Source organism: Salvelinus namaycush, chromosome 3 (assembly GCF_016432855.1).
Source record: "Salvelinus namaycush isolate Seneca chromosome 3, SaNama_1.0, whole genome shotgun sequence".
NCBI lineage: Eukaryota > Metazoa > Chordata > Actinopteri > Salmoniformes > Salmonidae > Salvelinus > Salvelinus namaycush.
Genome location: NC_052309.1, coordinates 96,009,596 through 96,029,969, shown reverse-complemented (window position 1 = coordinate 96,029,969; position 20,374 = coordinate 96,009,596). Strand labels below are relative to the sequence as shown.

Sequence of the window (20,374 nt, the reverse complement as noted above, 5' to 3'; positions counted from 1 at the left end):
GATAAAAAGACACGTACATCATGCCAGGGTGTACCTGGTGGGCCTTCTGGGATAGAAAGACACCTACATAATGCCAGGGTATACCTGGTGGGCCTTCTGGGATAGAAAGACACGTACATCATGTTTTAAAGGGCAATAGAGTATTGAGTGAATTTCATTCTCTACCTCTTTGAGGTCACAGTAGTTACAAAGTCTCTCCTATACTATTTCACCACAATACCAGCCTGTTTACACACACAGGCGCAATATCCCTGTTCTTACCTGTGCACATAGTGATCTCCGGCTGTAGGGTGTACATAACCTTTCTGTCACACATGAATTCGCTCTTAATCAAACAAAAGTTTCTCAATTTACGTTGATGATTAATCTCCTCCACCAATTTCTTTTCATATTGCATCATCAGTTGTTTTTTAATATTTTTTTAAATTTGGTTTTCATACAGATGTTCATAGTCAGACTGTTGTGAAAGGTTTAGATTGGATGAGCTTATTAGTCACTTGTATAGGGACACAGATGTAATTATAGGGTACAGTGAAAATCTTGTTCTCCGGGCTCCAACAGTGCAGGTAAAAATAAAATAAATAAAAAGAGAATGAGACATAATAATAATATATACACATTTACAACAGTAGCAGTTATAAATGACCGTTGGGTGTTGGGGGCAGGGTGAATGAAGTCTGTCGGGTATGGGGGCTATTAGGGGAGGGGGAAGTGAGAAGTGAATGAAACAGTAATAAAAAAAGAATAATATACATATTTACGCTTTAACAATGAGACATGTTCATTGGGAGGTGGGGTGCAGGATAACTGTTTGTGTGTGTGGGGGGGCGGGGTCTTGCAGTCACTCTGAGTGTGGATTGCAGTCACTCCGAGACTTTTCCAGTAGACTGCTTTCAAGGTAAGGAAACAAATATCTAAATATGTCCAACGCTGAACTATCACTTTAATGTCATCATATAAACTGTAGCCTTACTTTTGTACATTTCAATATTCTAATACAAAGTAAAATAAAAAATGATATTTTGGAAGTTTGAAAGACATGCCCCAACCCTCCCTGTGAGTTCCACGGAATGTTTTTAAAGGTCAATAAGGTATGAGTATCAAGTAAATAAGTTATTCAGGTAACTGTTATCCACCGTTGTCAAACTACCAGGAAGTTTGATAAGGGCGTGAAGCTCACCCTGACTAAAGGTTCTTTGAAAACGCCTGTCAAACAACATGGACGAAGTGTTGCAGTGAGATTAGGTCAAGCAAATGTGCTGATACACAAACAAGTCAAGCAACATTGGCATTGCATGCATAGAGTAGCAGGTAGCCTAGCGGTTAAGAGCGGTTTGAATCCCCGAGCCGACTTGGTGAAAAACCTGCCGATGTGCTTTTAAGCAAGGCACTTAGCCGTAATTGCTCCTGTAAGTCGCTCTGGATAAGAGTGTCTGCTAAATGACTAAAATCATTAAAAAAATAAACATCCAATCCTGTCATACACTGAGTGTGCAAAACATTATCAACACCTATTTCCATGACAGACTGACCAGGTGAAAGCTTTGATCCCTTATTGATATCACTTTCTAAATCCACTTCAATCAGTATCGATGAAGGAGAAGACACGGGTTAAAGAAGGATTTTTAAGCCTTGAGACAATTGAGACATGGATTGTGTATGTGTGCCATTCAGTGGGTGAATGAGCAAGACAACATATTTAAGTGATTTGAACAGGGTATGGCAGTCTACCAGGCGCATTGGTTTGTGTCAAGAACTGCAATGCAGCTGGGTTTTTCACACTCAACAGTGTCCTGTGTGTATCAAGAATGGTCCACACCCAAAGGACATCCAGTCAACATGACACAGCTATGGGAATCATTGGAGTCAACAAGGGTCAGCATGCCTGTGGAACACGTTTGACACCTTATCCATGCCATGACGAATAGAGGCTGTTCTGAGGGCAAAGGGGAGTGCAACTGAATATTAGGAAGGTGTTCTTAATGTTTTGTACACTAAGTTTACATCACATCATGGTATCACAAATATTTTTTTAATACAAATGTTTGGGTATTATAACAGCATCACTGAGTGTACAACACATTGTGAATACCTGCTCTTTCCATGACATAGACTGACCAGGTGAATCCAGGTGAACGCTATGATCCCTTGTTGACCTCACTTTTTAAATCCACTTCAATCCTTTTCGATGAAGGGGAGGAGAAAAAAAATATTTTGGAGCCTTAAGACAATTGAGACATGGATTGTGTATGTGTGCCATTCAGAGTGTGAATGGGCAAGACAAAATACACTACAAAAGTATGTGGACACATGCTCATCGAACATCTCATTCCAAAAACATGGGCATTGAAATGAAGTTGGTCCCCCCTTTGCTGTTAGATGTTGGAACATTGCTGCGGAGACTTGCTTCCATTCAGCCACAAACATTACTGATGTTGGGCAATTAGGCCTGCTCGCAGTCAGTGTTCCAATTGATCCCAAATGTGTTCAATGGGGTTACGGTGAGTTGAGGTTTGAAGGCCAGTCAAGTTCTTCCACATCAATCTCGACAAACCATTTCTGTATTTACCTTGCTTTATGCACAGAGGCATTATCATGCTGAAACAGGAAAGGGCCTTCCCCAAATCATCTAGAATATTATTGTATGCTGTAGCATTAAGATTTCCCTTCATTGGAGCTAAGAGGCCTAGCCCGAATCATGAAAAATAGCCCAAGACCATTATTCCTCCTCCACCAAACTTTACAGTTGGCACGGTGCATTGGAGCTGGTAGCGTTGTCCTGGCATCTGCCAAACCCAGATTCGTCCGTCAGACTGCCAGATAGTGAAGCGTGATTAATCACTCCAGAGAACACGTTTCCACTGCTCCAGAGTCCAATGGCGGTGAGCTTTATACTACTCCAGACGACACTTGGCGTTGCAGTGATTTTAGGCTTGTGTGCGGCTTCTCTGCCATGGAAACCCATTTCATGAAGCTCCCGACTAACAGTTCTTCTGCTGAGGTTGATTCCAGAGGTTTGAAACTCAGTTGTGAGTGTTCCAACCGAGAATGTTTTTTTTACGTGCTACGCGCTTCAGCACTCGGCGGTCCCGTTTTCTGAGCTTGCGTGGCCTACCACTTCGTGGCTGAGCCACTGTTGCTCCTAGACGTTCCACTTCACAATAACAGCACTTACAGTTGACCGGGGCAACTCTAGCATGGCAGACATTTGACAAACTGACTTATTGGAAAGGTGGCATCCTATGATGGTGACACGTTGAAAATCACTGAGTTCTTCAGTAAGGCCATTCTACTGCCGTCTTCTTAAACAATGGGGCAGCTATTATTTACTGAACTTCCGTCCTGAACCTGCCGTTGGCTTGTGCTGGAGCGGCTGTTATTTAAGTCCCGCCGTGGGATGATGCTGGTGTTGTATACTTCAGTTGCAATGTGGCCACAACTCCCAGGGCCCATACAACAGATGACAAACATGATGCGTAGAGTCCATTCCTGGTCCTCCTATGGCCACTGGGGTTGCCTATGACGATTCATCGGCTGGTACATCTTCGTCTGGGTTGTGGGGCACCTTCCTGCAGTTGCTGGTGTGAACTCACGTCGACCGCTCTGCAACCATCAGGAGCACCTGCAATGTACCAGTCCAGAGCTGTTGGTGCCAAGTCTTTCTGCGGAGGTCCTTGATGACCACTCAATCTACTGGCTGAAATTTGTGGAGCTGTCCTCCCTTTGGTTCAGGCAATGCTGGGGAGAATAGACTTCAGAACATTGTTAAGTGCAGCACAGTAGCTTATCATTTGATCCTCCTTTGAACCCATCAGTGTCAACCTGTTCTGTGGGAACGGGGTGTTTAGGATTCTCATGGGTCTTCCTGTGAATATTTCATGAGGTGCTAAACCAGGGGTACGATGCGCACGTCCATGCATGTACATCAGAGCCAGAGGCATTACTGTTACCTATGGCAATCTGGTCTCAGCCTTCCTCTGCCTACATTGTTAGTCATACAAATCACACTTAGCACAAACCACAACTCCCCCCTTTTACACATGGTCTTGGTCATGTGCCAAGAACACTTATTTCTCCATTCTCACTTCCCCAGGCCCTTGCAGATCAGAAACATCCCGTAGAGAAACATGTTTTTAACATTTAGATGGGAAGTGCAACAAAATAGCCTCCAACAAGTTTTCAACCAATTTACCAGATGAGGTGAGGAACCCTCATTGCTTCCAGAGTGTATCGAAGCCAAAATAAATGCTCTAGTAAGAGTAAACAATTCTGCAGCCTGAGCTGACCAATGGGGTGGTAGTTTAGCACTTTCCAATGTAGTGGCAGCCGTAGTTACTGCATTATCCATTAATGGTTTGCCTTAAGGTGGTTTTTGAGCGGAACTATCAACAAATAGTTCCAAATCAGCATTCATTAAAGGCACGTCAGATAAATCCGGGTGAGGCTTACAGACCTGGTCAACTAGGACAGCACAATCATCGTCAGTTGGTAAAGAGTGGCGGGGCTAAGGACGGCGCTTCAGTGTGACATGAGACATGGTTAACAGCACATTCTGGTAATGGAGCAGCCTTGCTGGGGTGAGGTATTTGTATTCGTATTTATTATGGATCCCCATTTAGTTCCGCCAAGGCAGCAGCTACTCTTCCTGGGGTCCGGAAAAATTAAGGCAGTTTATACCATTTTAAAAACATTACAATACATTCACAGATTTCACAACACACTGTGTGCCCTCAGGCCCCTACTCCACTACCACATATCTACAATGAAAAATCCATGTGTACATGTGTGTATAGTGTGCATGGTATCATGTGTGTATACATGTCTGTGCCTATGTTTTTGTTACTTCACGGTGCACGCTGTTCCATAAGGTGTATTTTTACCTTCTTTTTAAATCTGATTCTACTGCTTGCATCAGTTACCTGATGTGGAATAGAGTTCCATGTAGTTATGGCTCTATGTAGTACTGTGCGCCTCCCATAGTCTGTTCTGGACTTGGGGACTGTGAAGAGACCTCTGGTGGCATGTCTTGTGGGGCATGCATGGGTGTCGGAGCTGTGTGCTAGTATTTTAAACACCTCTGTACCTTCAGATTGACAACACTTCTTACAAAAACAAATACTGAGGAAGTCAATCTCTCTTCCACTTTTAGCCATGAGAGATTGACATGCATGTCAATAATGTTAGCTCTCTGTGTACTTTTAAGGGCAAGCCGTGCTGCCCTGTTCTGAGCCAACTGCAATTTCCCCATGGGTTTCCATGGCTGAGCAGCCACACACAAGCCTAAGATCACCATGCGCAATGCCAAGCGTCAGCTGGAGTGGTTTAAAGCTCTCTGCCTTTGGACACTGGAGCAGTGGAAACACGTTCTCTGGAGTGATGAATCGCGCTTCACTATCTGGCGGACGAATCTGGGTTTTGCGGATGCCAGGAGAACGCTACCTGCTCCAATATATAGTGCCAACTGTAAAGTTTGGTGGAAGAGGAATAATGTTCTGGGGCTGTTTTTCATGGTTCGGGCTAGGCCCGTTAGTGAAATTAATGCTACAGCATACAATGACATTCTAGACGATTCTGTGCTTCCAACTTTGTTGCAACAGATTGGGGAAGGACCTTTCCTGTTCCAGCATGACAATGCCCCCGTGCACAAAGCGAGGTCCGTTTAGAAATGGTTTGTTGAAATCGATGTGGAAGAACTTGACTGGTCTGCACAGAACCCTGACATCAACCCAAATCAAACACCTTTGGGATGAATTGGAACGACAACTGCTAGCCAAGCCTAATCGCTCAACATCCATGCCCGATCTTACTAATGCTCTTGTGGCTGAATGGAAGCAATATCCCACAGCAATGTTCCAACATCTAGTGGAAAGCCTTCCCAGAAGAGTGGAGGCTGTTATAGCAGCAAGTATGAGCCAGGCAAAGGGGGGACCAACTCCATATTAATATCCATGATTTTGGAATGAGATGTTCGACGAGTAGGTGTCCACATACTTGTAGTCATGTAGTGTAGCTAGCTAGCAAGCTAGCCAACTTTAGCAAGTTTGCTTTGTGTGCTTGCTTGTGCAAGCATGCATTGTTGGCAGGCAAACTACAGAAGAGCGAGTAGGCTACAATTCCCTATCATTTATCAGTGCAATTTTGACGGCCAACTAACTGAAAGTTTGAGAGGGTTCATCTAATGTTCCTTCATTAGATTTGAGCTAATCTTCAATAGGACTGTAAAGTTCCCAAATGTAAAAGGACTCCCAAGTGGTATTGACATATTTGCTGAAATCCATTCAGTTGGCTTTTGGCGAATGCATTCTAATGATCTAAAGTCGTGCTGTTGCAACTACCTGTAAACACACAGTCCAGTTCAAAGTGAATGATGGCAGGCCTGTGTTGCAAATAAAGGCCTACTGTAGCTCTGTTTGGCTATGGTGCACGGTCCACAGATGGGCAAAGGCCACTCTGGGACCTACAGACAGTGCTGGACTGGCTGTGACCGGTTGTAAGGACACTCAACACTTGCTTACCTCTGCATTTTAGTTGTTGTTGCTATTGGCATAATCTGAAGGTGACAAAGTTGAAATGGGATGATTATTTTTTTTAAGCGATTTTTGCCAAAGTTCTTTTTTTTCTTTTTATAGTGTCTAATTTAATCTTTGTTTCTCTGTATGCTAAGGGAGGGAAGTTCAGTGTCTGTATGAATAGCCTTAGAAGCTTGTTTGAAGCTTCTCCTGGGGTCTTGTTAAGGTCAACTACATCATGAACTCAACTAATTTGTAGTACATTTATGGCAGAATTACCTTATGGAACATGTGAACTTTCATGTACCTTAATAACAAACGTGTACACTATCTTTAAATACGAATACATTTGTTAAATTACGGTCCTATTTGGTTTCGCCACGGAAAAAGGCAGGAACCTTCCCGCTAGCCATGATTGGCTGAGAAAATGGTTGGGGTGGACATGACGAGAGATGGGTTCAGATGGGTCTGCCATGTAGCATAATTCTGTCTATAACATGAGCTGGTCAGAATGTGTAGGTAATGCTTTCTAACGTGGCTTTTTTGAAAGATATCACGTAGTAGAACTGCAAAAGTGTTGCTCTCCACTTTCTGGAGAACCGAGTTTTGAAATCAGAGGAAATCAGAGGAATTAGAGTATGATAGTTAAGGAGATGGAGACAATTCTGGCGTTAGGGAGTCGAAAAGAGAACACACAGAAGGCTGTTGTATAATACACCTGTCTCCGGATTACATCTTCAAACTAAGGGCAACCATGGCATCTGTGACAGAGAGGGAGAAGCATTCATCCATGTATACGGATATATATTGACCACATTGACCATCACAGTGTTGGGACTTGAACCCTATTGAAAACCTGTGGTTTGAATTGAGGAGGGCCGTCCATAAGCGCAGACCGAAGCATATCAAGGATGTGGAGTTTCTTTATAGAGGAATGGTCTGAGATCCATCCCAACGTTTTCTTACAATCTCATAAAACATTATAGAAAAAGGCTAAGTGCCATTATCCTTGCAAGGAGAAGGTGCACAAAGTGTTGAAAACAAGGGTGTCAATAATATTTTTTTTATTAACTTGTTAAACAACAGAGTAATTGCATTAGTATGAAATAATATACTTTCCTATTTTTTGGAACATACAATATACAGTAGCTCAGCATTTGTCATATTTTACACCATTTTTTGGGCCATCTTTATCAAGGGTGCCAATCATTTCCAATGTTACTGTAAGTCAATCACCCCCATTTAGCATGTATTGCATTTCATGCCCAAATCATCTCTAAATATTCTTTAACCAATTCATTAAGTAACACATTCTATTCTAGAGATGTGCTGTCACACTTGCTTTTGTTTCCTATGCTAATAGTATCTTCCCGTGTTGTTGCAGGTAACTCAGTATATCTGGGATAATGTCCAAGGGACTCGTCTGAAGGGAGTCCCAGATCTGTGTACTGAGCCAAAGCACTCTCTCACTGCCCAACACTGTGCTACCACCCTCAGCCACCCTGCTCCCCTGTGTGTAGGTACCAAGTTTTGCTGTACTATACTGATCCGTTCTTCACCACAGACCTGGGTCCAAATAGTACTTTTTTTCTTACATTTTCTTACTTGTTGCACTGGATTGGGGTTTATCAAATCAAATCAAATTTATTTACAAAGCCCTTCTTACATCAGCTGATGTCACATATTGCAGACTTGTTGAAAAATATGTTGTTCATCTCCTTAAGAACAAATAGGAATACATATCTTTCCATAATTTACCTAAGGATGAAAAACAAGCTTTGCTTGATTTACAATCCGATATGTCAGTCCTTTCCCGCCCTGCTGATAAGGGTGGGTCAGTTGTACTCAGGGATAGGACAGTTTATGTAAATGCTCCCCTCCGTTGTAAAGGACACCAGCAGTATGATCTCTATCATTGAATCTCTTGATCCTCTCCCTGAGAATACTTTGTTAGTTACTTTGGATTTTGAGTCATGAAGCTATGGAACATTTTCTTCTGTAACGTGACCCCAATGAACTACCTTCCAGTGCATGCATTATAACATTGGCTGAAATAGAACTCACACACAACTACTTCATGTTGTGTGTCAGTAAAGGCTGGGTTTACAGTCTAACCAGGTGTCCTTCCAGACTCACATCAAGCATCTCCAATCCAAAATTAAATCTAGAATCGGCATCCTATTTCGCAACAAAGCATCCTTCACTCATGCTGCCAAACATGCCCTCGTAAAACTGACTATCCTACCGATCCTTGACTTCGGTGATGTAATTTACAAAATAGCCTCCAACACTCTACTCAGCAAATTGGATGCAGTCTATCACAGTGCCATCCATTTTGTCACCAACGCCCCATATACTACCCACCACTGCGACCGGTATGCTCTCGTTGGCTGGCCCTGGCTTCATATTCGTCGCCAAACCAACTGGCTCCAGGTCATCTATAAGTCTTTGCTAGGTAAGGAAAGTCGGCCAAAGGAGGAATTGGCTTTGGGGGTGACCAGTGAAATATACCTGCTGGAGCGCGTGCTACGGGTGGGTGCTGCTATGGTGACCAGTGAGCTGATAAGGCCCCCACCAATTCCTCTTTTGGCTGCCTTTCCTTCCAGTTCTCTGCTGCCAATGACTGGAACAAACTGCAAAAATCACTGACGCTGGAGACTCATATCTCTCGCAAACTTTAAGCATCAGCTGTCAGAGCAGCTCACAGATCATTGCACCTGTACATAGCCTATCTGTAAATAGCCCATCCAACTACCTCATCCCCATATTGTTATTCTTTTTTTTTTTGCTCCTTTGCACCCCAGTATCTCTACTTGCACATTCATCTTCTGCAAATCTATCACTCCAGTGTTTAATTGCTAAATTGTAATTACTTTGCCACTACGGCCTATTTATTGCCTTACCTCCCTAACCTTACCTCATTTGCACACACTGTATATAGATTTTTTCTATTGTGTTATTGACTGTACATTTGTTTATTCCATGTGTAACTCTGTGTTGTTGTTTGTGTCGCACTGCTTTGCTTTATTTTGGCCAGGTCGCAGTTGTGAATGAGAACTTGTTCTCAACTGGCCTACCTGGTTAAATAAAGTTGAAATAAAATTCAAATTTAAAAAAATCTAAATTACTTCTTTATTCAGACGAAGGGTACTGCTATGGGATCCCCCATGGCTCCTAACTACGCTAATGTGTATGTGGGTTACATGGAGAAACAGTCTATTTTCAATCCTCTCAAAAATGTTTTCTTGCCTAACATCATTATTTGGAAACGGTATATTGATGATAGTTTTGTTCTATGGAGGGGTGATGCAAAACAGCTCCAGGCGTTCCATGCTTTTCTTAACTCCTGTTCTGAACATTTGAGATTTACTATGCAATCTGATACACTGTAACGATCGTCGGTGGTGGAATTAGACCAAGATGCAGCGTGGGGTAGGTTAATCATATTCTTTAATGATAACCCGCAAAACAAGAACGAGAAAACCAACGAAACGTACAGCCTTATAGGGCTCAACAGCAACAAAACAAGGACAAGATGCCACAACATAGGTGGGAAAAAAGACTACCTAAGTATGATTCCCAATCAGAAACAACGATAGACAGCTGCCTCTGATTGGGAACCATACTCGGCCAAACACAAAGAAATACATAACATAGAATGCCCACCCAAATCACACCCTGACCAGACCAAATAGAGACATTAAAAGGCTCTCTAAGGTCAGGGCGTGACATACACGTCAAATCAGTTTTCTTGATCTTCTGATCTTGAGTGATGATAATGTTCTATACACTGATCTTTACAGGAAACCTACGAGGGCTGATAGTTGTCCCCCACTTCCCTTGAAAAATGGTTTGCCCTACAGCCAATTCTGTTGAATCAAAAGAATTTGCAAAAAACTATCAGAGTTCGACAGAAATATGGCTGAGACGCAAAGAAAATTCAAGGAGAGGAGGTACAAAAATGGTCAGATTAATACTGCCATTGAGAAATTTCAAAACAAAACGATACAGGACCTTTTTCAAGGTCAGTCTCAGAAAAATAAGCATTCTTGCATTCTAACTACCCGCTATTCAAAGTGCTCTGAACAAATGAAGGGAATCGTTCACAAACATTGGCACATTCTAAGATCCGATGACAGTATCGGTAATGTGTTTTCGGACCTTCCCTTGGTCATATTCTCGTGGGGCAGAACTCTCAGAGATGAATTGGTAAACTCTGATTTACCACCCCAAGATATTCCTGAACAACGTCTATTTGCGCCCCCTACTGGATGGAAACTACAAGTGTAATGGCTGTGCTCAATACAATGGTACTTATAAATGTCGTTCCTTCAAACACCCCCAAACAGGGAAACAGATCCCATTCAAAGGTGTTATCACGTGCTCCACTAAGGCAGTTATTTATCTTATAACTTGTCCTTGTGGTAAAAAATGATGTGGGTAAAACAAAGCGCAAATTAAAAGTACGAATCTCGGAGCACCATTAGGTGCAAAAACTTACCCAGTTACAGCCCACTTTTTGGAAGCAAACCACTCGATTTCGTCTCTACGTTATATCGGCATCGAACATGTCACCCTCCCTAGGAGGCGGTGACCTCAACAATTTATTGTTAAAACGAGAGGCTGCCTGGATCTTTAATTTAAAGACCCTTGCTCCCTCCGGTCTCAACGTAAACTTTGATCTGAAGCCATTCTTGTGATTATTGTGATTTGGCTATTGTAAATGTTTGTATGCTTATGTAGCCAAATTGTATCTATGATCGTACGCTATCCATGTATGCTATTTTAATATATGTGAATTAACCAATGATATCAGGCCACACCCGGCCATGATTACAGACACCTGTATGTCTTTTGACACTATATAAATGAGTCACCCCGCAATGTTTGTCATTATACCCTGATGAAGACAGCATGTCTGTCGAAACGTAGGACATAAAACATGTTTTTGCATCTGAGCTCCTAGAGTGAGTGGCTCTCCTTTATTGTTTTAAGTGTTCCACTCTGCTAGCCAGCACCTTGTTTAAATAGGTGTTCCACTCTGCTAGCCAGCACCTTGTCTAAATAGGTGTTCTACTCTGCTAGCCAGCACCTCACCTAAATAGGTGTTCTACTCTGCTAGCCAGCACCTCACCTAAATAGGTGTTCTACTCTGCTAGCCAGCACCTCACCTAAATAGGTGTTCTACTCTGCTAGCCAGCACCTCGCCTTAATAGGTGTGCGCTTCCTTCGCCTCTAGATGGTTAGTTTAATCACATAATCATTAAGCCTAGAGAGTCGATTTGATAATATAACAGTCTTAACTTTTAATGATAAGTCAGACACGACAATTGTAAAGCCTTAGTTATTTTGTTGCTTTGACAAAGTCTGTCACGATCGACCATGGGAGAGAGAGAGGACCAAGGCGCAGCGTGTAAAAAATACATCTTCTCTTTATTTAGGAGATGAACGAACGAAGCAAAACAACAATTCCTACTCCTTTTACACACAACAAGCTTCCACTCCCCGCTGTCACAAGGGGATTCATGGCTTATTTAAGAAGAAATCATCAACCCTGTTACTTTATTTGACTTTTGTTATAGTCAATTCTTTATTTAACCTCTTGAAATGGGAAAACACGTTTTTTATGAAGGCGAATATGTGCTATTTATTACAAAATCGAAGTCATTTTTATCAATTTACACTTTTCAATAGGCACCGAATTGGTGGAACGACCCAGATGCTGGGCGGAGAGAGAGAGAGAGAGAGAAGCATTCAAGTATTTCAGACTAGAACACCTGCCTCTATTTTACCTTAATGCAGGAATGCCTGGTCAATGTTTAGTTTGAAGTGCCATTATTACATGGTTTAAACTGTTCTCTAGTATTAACATTAGATGTTGGCCTCAGTATAATTTTCAGCATGAATGAGAAATATGACCTTGTAAGATTCAACTCAATATTAGGAAGGTGTTCTTAATGTTTTGTACACTCAGTGTTGCGCTGCGTCATGTTTCACATTCTGCATCAGTGATCAGAATAGAGGCTGCAGTTCTGTCAACGTCCACCAGAGGAGAACACAGGACCACCAATAATGACTCAAGATATAACGACATTAAAGCAGGCACAGTGACACTAGTCAGACAGACCACTGATTTCAGTCCCATCTAGTCTCGCGGGGCCATCCTTCTGTCACACCCCAGAAAAAACAGATCGTTTCATGTCTACTGTCTCTAGTTATCAGAGTCATTCACCAGGAACGTGTTCTAGATCTGACACTGAGTTACAGGCAGTGATGTGTTGTTCCCCTTCTCCCCCCAGAACACACCGGCTTCCCCTCCTCCCCTTATTTATAGCTTCATGTAAATTTAGAGGTTATTTTATCTCCTCTCAGAACTGTGTGGGGAGAGGGGGGGGTGGACTGAAACTGAGGGTGTGTCCCAAAAGGCATTATATTCCCTTTATAGTGCACTCTTCTTAAGGGCCCATTGGGTTCTGGTCAACGGCAGTACGCTATAAACAGAGTAGGGAGACATTTGGGACACATCCTGAGTACCTCCTCATTATGTTGTCCCTGTGTAGAACTAGTATAGGATATTAAACTCCAGTTATGGTTTGATGGAGGTAGAATATGAGTCAGTGATGAAGACAGGGCCTAATGTAGAGCAATGAGAGCAGCTGGTGATTGGTTAACTTCAGAGGCCCCTCCCTCTGTTCCTCCCTGTCTGTCTCCTTATAGGTAGGTCCTGCAGCCTCTCCTCTCCTCACACTCCAACCCTGCTCATCTCTCAGCTGGACAGTAAGGGCCGTTCACACCACACACTGACAACATGCTGGGGACACTCTGCACTCTCATCACTGCTCTGACATGTAAGGAGTCTGACTTCCTGGAGGTTTTACTTCCTGGATTATTAATAATGAGTCTGTATGTTTCTCTTTACTACATGTCATCTTCTTATTACCCAGGTGTCAGTGGTGTGACTGTGGTGACACAGAAGCCTCCTGTTGTGACAGTGAGGAAAGGAGACACGGCCACTCTGGACTGTAACCTGGGGACTGTTGATAATAGAGACGTCCACTCTGGACTGTAACCTGGGGACTGTTGAGAATAGTGGTGCTCGTTGGTATAAACAGGTTCCAGGAGGAGTTCCTCAGTATGTTTTACAGTGGTACTACTATAGTTGGACCTCTCTAAAATATGGCTCTGGTTTCTCCTCTCCTAAATTCACATCTAATCATCAGTCGATATCAGATTATAGTTTGATTATTAATAAAACGGAGGAGAAAGACTCAGCAGTGTATTACTGTAAGACAAATGACTACTCTGTCGACGATTGGGCATCACAGTGACATACATACACCATGACAAAAACCTCCTCACCAAATACACTCACTTCTGCTTCGTGGCAGAGGGTTGAACTCTAAGAAGCAGCAGTTGATCAGTGATTATTATAACAATATATACATGTCATAATGAGAAATTTGGGAATGAAAGAACCATCCATCCCTGCATGTCAACAAGATTATAAGACGACTGTGAAAAGAGATTTAGCCATTCTTGACGTAATCCTCATCATCATATCATCATCATCATCAAGTGAAGACTGTTTCATATGGAAAGCGCTTCAATACATGGATTGACAAGGACCAGACACCAACAGCAGAATATTATCCTATAAATGGGATGTTTCAGTTCCTGTCCTCTCAGTAGAGAGAGTGAAGCTCTGTCTGAATGGGATGTTTCAGTTCCTGTCCTCTCAGTAGAGAGAGTGAAGCTCTGTCTGAATGGGATGTTTCAGTTCCTGTCCTCTCAGTAGAGAGAGTGAAGCTCTGTCTGAATGGGATGGTTCAGTTCCTGTCCTCTCAGTAGAGAGAGTGAAGCTCTGTCTGAATGGGATGTTTCAGTTCCTGTCCTCTCAGTAGTGAGAGTGAAGCTCTGTCTGAATGGGATGTTTCAGTTCCTGTCCTCTCAGTAGAGAGAGTGAAGCTCTGTCTGAATGGGATGTTTCAGTTCCTGTCCTCTCAGTAGAGAGAGTGAAGCTCTGTCTGAATGGGATGGTTCAGTTCCTGTCCTCTCAGTAGAGAGAGTGAAGCTCTGTCTGAATGGGATGTTTCAGTTCCTGTCCTCTCAGTAGTGAGAGTGAAGCTCTGTCTGAATGGGATGTTTCAGTTCCTGTCCTCTCAGTAGAGAGAGTGAAGCTCTGTCTGAATGGGATGTTTCAGATCCTGTCCTCTCAGTAGAGAGAGTGAAGCTCTGTCTGAATGGGATGTTTCAGTTCCTGTCCTCTCAGTAGAGAGAGTGAAGCTCTGTCTGAATGGGATGTTTCAGTTCCTGTCCTCTCAGTAGTGAGAGTGAAGCTCTGTCTGAATGGGATGTTTCAGTTCCTGTCCTCTCAGTAGAGAGAGTGAAGCTCTGTCTGAATGGGATGTTTCAGTTCCTGTCCTCTCAGTAGAGAGAGTGAAGCTCTGTCTGAATGGGATGTCCTCTCAGTAGAGAGAGTGAAGCTCTGTCTGAATGGGATGTTTCAGTTCCTGTCCTCTCAGTAGAGAGAGTGAAGCTCTGTCTGAATGGGATGTTTCAGTTCCTGTCCTCTCAGTAGTGAGAGTGTAGCTCTGTCTGAATGGGATGTTTCAGTTACTGTCCTCTCACTGTGAGAGTGAAGCTCTGTCTGAATGGGATGTTTCAGTTCCTGTCCTCTCAGTAGTGAGAGTGAAGCTCTGTCTGAATGGGATGTTTCAGCTCCTGTCCTCTCAGTAGAGAGAGTGAAGCTCTGTCTAAATGGGATGTTTCAGTTCCTGTCCTCTCAGTAGTGAGAGTGAAGCTCTGTCTGAATGGGATGTTTCAGTTCCTGTCCTCTCAGTAGAGAGAGTGAAGCTCTGTCTGAATGGGATGTTTCAGTTCCTGTCCTCTCAGTAGAGAGAGTGAAGCTCTGTCTGAATGGGATGTTTCAGTTCCTGTCCTCTCAGTAGAGAGAGTGAAGCTCTGTCTGAATGGGATGTTTCAGTTCCTGTCCTCTCAGTAGTGAGAGTGTAGCTCTGTCTGAATGGGATGTTTCAGTTACTGTCCTCTCACTGTGAGAGTGAAGCTCTGTCTGAATGGGATGTTTCAGTTCCTGTCCTCTCAGTAGTGAGAGTGAAGCTCTGTCTGAATGGGATGTTTCAGTTCCTGTCCTCTCAGTAGAGAGAGTGAAGCTCTGTCTGAATGGGATGTTTCAGTTCCTGTCCTCTCAGTAGAGAGAGTGAAGCTCTGTCTGAATGGGATGTCCTCTCAGTAGAGAGAGTGAAGCTCTGTCTGAATGGGATGTTTCAGTTCCTGTCCTCTCAGTAGAGAGAGTGAAGCTCTGTCTGAATGGGATGTTTCAGTTCCTGTCCTCTCAGTAGTGAGAGTGTAGCTCTGTCTGAATGGGATGTTTCAGTTCCTGTCCTCTCACTGTGAGAGTGAAGCTCTGTCTGAATGGGATGTTTCAGTTCCTGTCCTCTCAGTAGTGAGAGTGAAGCTCTGTCTGAATGGGATGTTTCAGTTCCTGTCCTCTCAGTAGAGAGAGTGAAGCTCTGTCTGAATGGGATGTTTCAGTTTCAGTCCTCTCAGTAGAGAGAGTGAAGCTCTGTCTGAATGGATGTTTCAGTTCCTGTCCTCTCACTGTGAGAGTGAAGCTCTGTCTGAATGAATGTTTCAGTTCCTGTCCTCTCAGTAGAGAGAGTGAGGAGGTTTTTGTACGGCTGTGTATACAAACTGAATCACTGTGGTATTCGGACCAGGAACCAAGCTCATTGTTACTGGTGAGTACCCTTCTAATGTTTTAATCTACAGAATAGGTTTTGTTTCTACTATAGTGTTGGTCAGATATATATATATATTTTTAAATGTTTGTTTAATAAAATGTCATTTAAATTCACCGATTTAATATTTTGCACTTGCTTTAATCCTGTCTCGTATGTTGTTTGTAAATGACTTATGAAACAGTTTGATGACAGTGTGAATGTCTCTGGTTGGTCTGCTCTGTTCATGTTTATCATTAATATCTTGTGTTTCTGTTGTCTGTATAACTCAATGTAAAGGAGATATTTCATCTCAAAGTGTTTAATCATGAATTTCTTGTGTTCTGTTGTCTGTATAACTCAATGTAAAGGAGATATTTCATCTCAAAGTCTTTAATCATTAATATCTTGTGTTTCTGTTGTTTATATAACTCAATGTTAAGGAGATCTTTCATCTCCAGAAATTTTATCCAGCTCAATTTCTTAGACAAATATATATATATTTCAAATCCCATTTGCTTGTGAATTATTTGTATTTTACATTTAAAATGTCCACATTTCGTTCAGCTTTTAGCATTTTAGTCTTCCAGAACTGTGATGTAATATTATAAATAATGTTTCCAGAAATTGCTCTGTCTTTCATTTTAACACCGTATGATTCCTTCTATCAATATCATTGTAAACATCATGAAGAGCAGTTCTCTATTTAATTGCTCTTAATGCAGGGTGTATTGGTAATGATACCCACATGTACTGAAATATAAACTGTTATCCATTGTGCTTTCTTCTCATCTCATCCATTGATTATTTTCTAATCTAGATGGAGATCTTGCTACACCTGCTGTGACTCTGTTCCCCCCGTCCACTGAAGACCTCAAGTCCAGCAGAGCAACACTGGTGTGTCTGACTAGTAACCTGTCTCAGAAGTCCAAGGGGTTGGCAGATGTCAGCTGGATGTCTAACAGTGAATCAGTGACAGAAGATGTTTCTACCAGCCCTGCTGAGCAGCAACCAGACAAAACCTTCAAGATCAGCAGCTATCTGACCATTCAGACTGCAGACTGGGACAAGGACCTGGTGTTCACATGTAAAGTGTCGTTGGGGTCAACATTCTCTGAGAAAGAGATCAGAAAGACTAGTTGTAGTCTGTAAAACAATAGTTTCAGACAATCAATACAACTGGTAGTTTGTTATAGCTTCACAAAGAGTGCAGCTGTTATTTTGTTAGAACGTTTAAGTTGTGTTTTGATCCTTGCTTTGCTGTTAAATATAGAAGTTAAAATCCTAACAACATGGATGATATTGGGCTGAAGTCTGAATGCAGCAGTGAATAGTATGACAATAACCAATGTAATGTCAAATAGCTGTTGAGGGTTGTTTCTCATGACAAGTTACTATTGATGCATTCACTGTACTGGCATCATGTTCTCTAAAACATAACATCTGAAACACTGTCATGATGACTAGGTCTCTCTACTATTGTGAAATGAGTTGAATTACTAATGATTAATAGAGGAATAGTTAGAGCTTTGCTGTATTGTGGATATTAAATAAAGAACATTCTAAAGAACAAGTGTTTGTATTTGAGCATGTTGATGAGTTTCAGTGTTAGCAGCACTAAATGAGGGTGAATCTGGATAATGACTGTTTAAATTGAACCAAGACAGAAGAGCCCAGAATCCTTACCTGGTTTATTATCAAAACAAGGATTCTGACCAACCAGAGATGACCTAACAGTTGACTGTTCTCTAGTATTAACATTGGATGTTGGACTCAGTATCATTTCAGCATTATTACAACTGTATAGGTCTGGTCTTCACTTAGTCTCCCATTGACATCCATCCATGACTAAGTAAACACTCAATGAGGTCCTTTATCTTCTTCCCCAGAGTCAGATGAAGATCGCACAATGACTGGACGTCTATGGGAAACGCTGGTTAACATTGACTGACTAAACTAACTAACTTCCTTCAAACTGGACACAGAGAAATACAAATGGTATGAACAAGTCCATCTGACTCTGGGGAAGTATATAAAGGGCCTCATTGACAAAATTCTGAAGTATCCCCTTAAGTGGAAGTTAGGATTGGTCCAACATATAGAGAGAGTCATGTCATGCTGTGTTTCACATTGCATCAGTGATCAGAACAGAGGCTGCAGTTTTATCAACGTACAGCAGAGGAGGACATACGACCACCAATAATGACTGAGGAAAGATCTACATGTACTTTACAACAGGAACAGCTGTCTGTAGACCACTGGTTTCAGTCCCACCCAAAGACCAGCTGATAGTTTCATGTCTACTGTCTCTAGTTATCAGAGTCATTCACCAGGGATGTGTTCTAGATCTGACATTGAGTTACAGGCAGTGATGTGTTGTTCCCCTTCTCCCCCAGAACACACCTGCTTCCCCTCCCCTCCTCCTCTCCTTATTTATAGCTTCATGCAAATGAAGGGGTTATTTTACCTCCTCTCAGAACTGTATGTGTGTGTGTGTGGGGGGGGGGGGGGGGGGTCATTTGTCTGTGGCACTAATATATGTTCAGTGGTGATAAGGAATGGCTAGTTTAGAATAGTTTAAAGGGCTTTGAGAGGGATTATATTTAGTTATTTATTAGTTTAGTTATTTAGTTTAGTTATTTATTTGACATTTTTCAGATTAAATCTCTTGAGATGCCCCATCTCATCCAAATGAATTATATTAAGTGCCATAGATATTTATTCAAACTATGCAAGATACCTGACATCTCTTCTCATCTACATTTCATCAGTGTAACCAAACCAGAAACCACCACAGACAGACAGTCTACAGACCCATTGTCCCCACAAAGACCAACAGAACCATGAATAACCTGGGCACCATCCGAGTCACCTGTCCTTGCTCCCCAACGAAGGGGCCCCCCAAGTTCAAACAGAGTTACACTCTCCAGTTTAAAAAGCATTCCCAGAGGGGGGTCATTGGATGAGTCACTATTCATTTCATTTAGTTCTAAAATAAAGATTTCTAAACATTTCCAAATGTATTTCTAAATTTATCTCTGATTTATTTAGATTTTTTACATATATACATTTTATATTGTATTGTTTAAGGTCAGTGACAGTGGTAAGGTAGAGAGGGATACAGAGAGTGGGGGCTGAGGCAGGATTAGTAACCCCATCTCCAGTGGGTCTGTGTGTGATCTGGAGTCAGCAGTGTTACCACGAGACCTGACTCCAGCACTATTCTAGTCAGCAGTGTTACCACTAGACCTGACTCCAGCACTATTCTAGTCAGCAGTGTTACCACTAGACCTGACTCCAGCACTATTCTAGTCAGCAGTGTTACCACTACACATGACTCCAGCACTATTCTAGTCAGCAGTGTTACCACTAGACCTGACTCCAGCACTATTCTAGTCAGCAGTGTTACCACTAGACCTGACTCCAGCACTATTCTAGTCAACAGTGTTACCACGAGACCTGACTCCAGCACTATTCTAGTCAGCAGAGTTACAGCTACACATGACTCCAGCACTATTCTAGTCAGCAGTGTTACCACGAGACCTGACTCCAGCATTATTCTAGTCAGCAGTGTTACCACTACACCTGACTCCAACACTATTCTAGTCAGCAGTATTACCACTAGACCTGACTCCAGCACTATTCTAGTCAGCAGTGTTACCACTAGACCTGACTCCAGCACTATTCTAGTCAGCAGTGTTACCACTAGACCTGACTCCAGCACTATTCTAGTCAGCAGTATTACCACTAGACCTGACTCCAGCACTATTCTAGTCAGCAGTGTTACCACGAGACCTGACTCCAGCACTATTCTAGTCAGCAGTGTTACCACGAGACCTGACTCCAGCACTATTCTAGTCAGCAGTGTTACCACTAGACCTGACTCCAGCACTATTCTAGTCAGCAGTGTTTCCACTAGACCTGACTCCAGCACTATTCTAGTCAGCAGTGTTACAACTAGACCTGACTCCAGCACTATTCTAGTCAGCAGTGTTACCACTAGACCTGACTCCAGCACTATTCTAGTCAGCAGTGTTACAGCTACACATGACTCCAGCACTATTCTAGTCAGCAGTGTTACAGCTACACATGACTCCAGCACTATTCTAGTCAGCAGTGTTACAGCTA

At 42.4% G+C, this 20,374-nt stretch overlaps 1 protein-coding gene across 1 annotated transcript; it reads left to right on the top strand.

Moving 5' to 3' along the window:
* Positions 1-425: 425 nt before the first annotated feature.
* LOC120043760 (immunoglobulin lambda-1 light chain-like) lies at positions 426-17,828 on the top strand. Its single transcript, XM_038988322.1, has 8 exons — positions 426-566; positions 842-898; positions 7,894-8,025; positions 13,227-13,357; positions 13,454-13,560; positions 13,595-13,827; positions 16,236-16,267; positions 17,067-17,828. Exons 4-8 carry the CDS (start codon positions 13,318-13,320, stop codon positions 17,396-17,398), a joined length of 744 nt encoding a protein of 247 aa, XP_038844250.1. The 5' UTR covers positions 426-566; positions 842-898; positions 7,894-8,025; positions 13,227-13,317; the 3' UTR covers positions 17,399-17,828.
* The last annotated feature ends 2,546 nt before the right edge of the window (positions 17,829-20,374 follow it).

Excerpts from the sequence above, each read along its gene's own strand:
- LOC120043760 (XM_038988322.1), top strand. The coding sequence starts at position 13,318 with ATGCTGGGGACACTCTGCACTCTCATCACTGCTCTGACAT. Across the intron at positions 13,358-13,453 it reads TCTCATCACTGCTCTGACAT|GTGTCAGTGGTGTGACTGTG; the intron begins GTAAGGAGTCTG and ends CTTATTACCCAG. Across the intron at positions 13,561-13,594 it reads GGACTGTTGATAATAGAGAC|AATAGTGGTGCTCGTTGGTA; the intron begins GTCCACTCTGGA and ends GGGACTGTTGAG.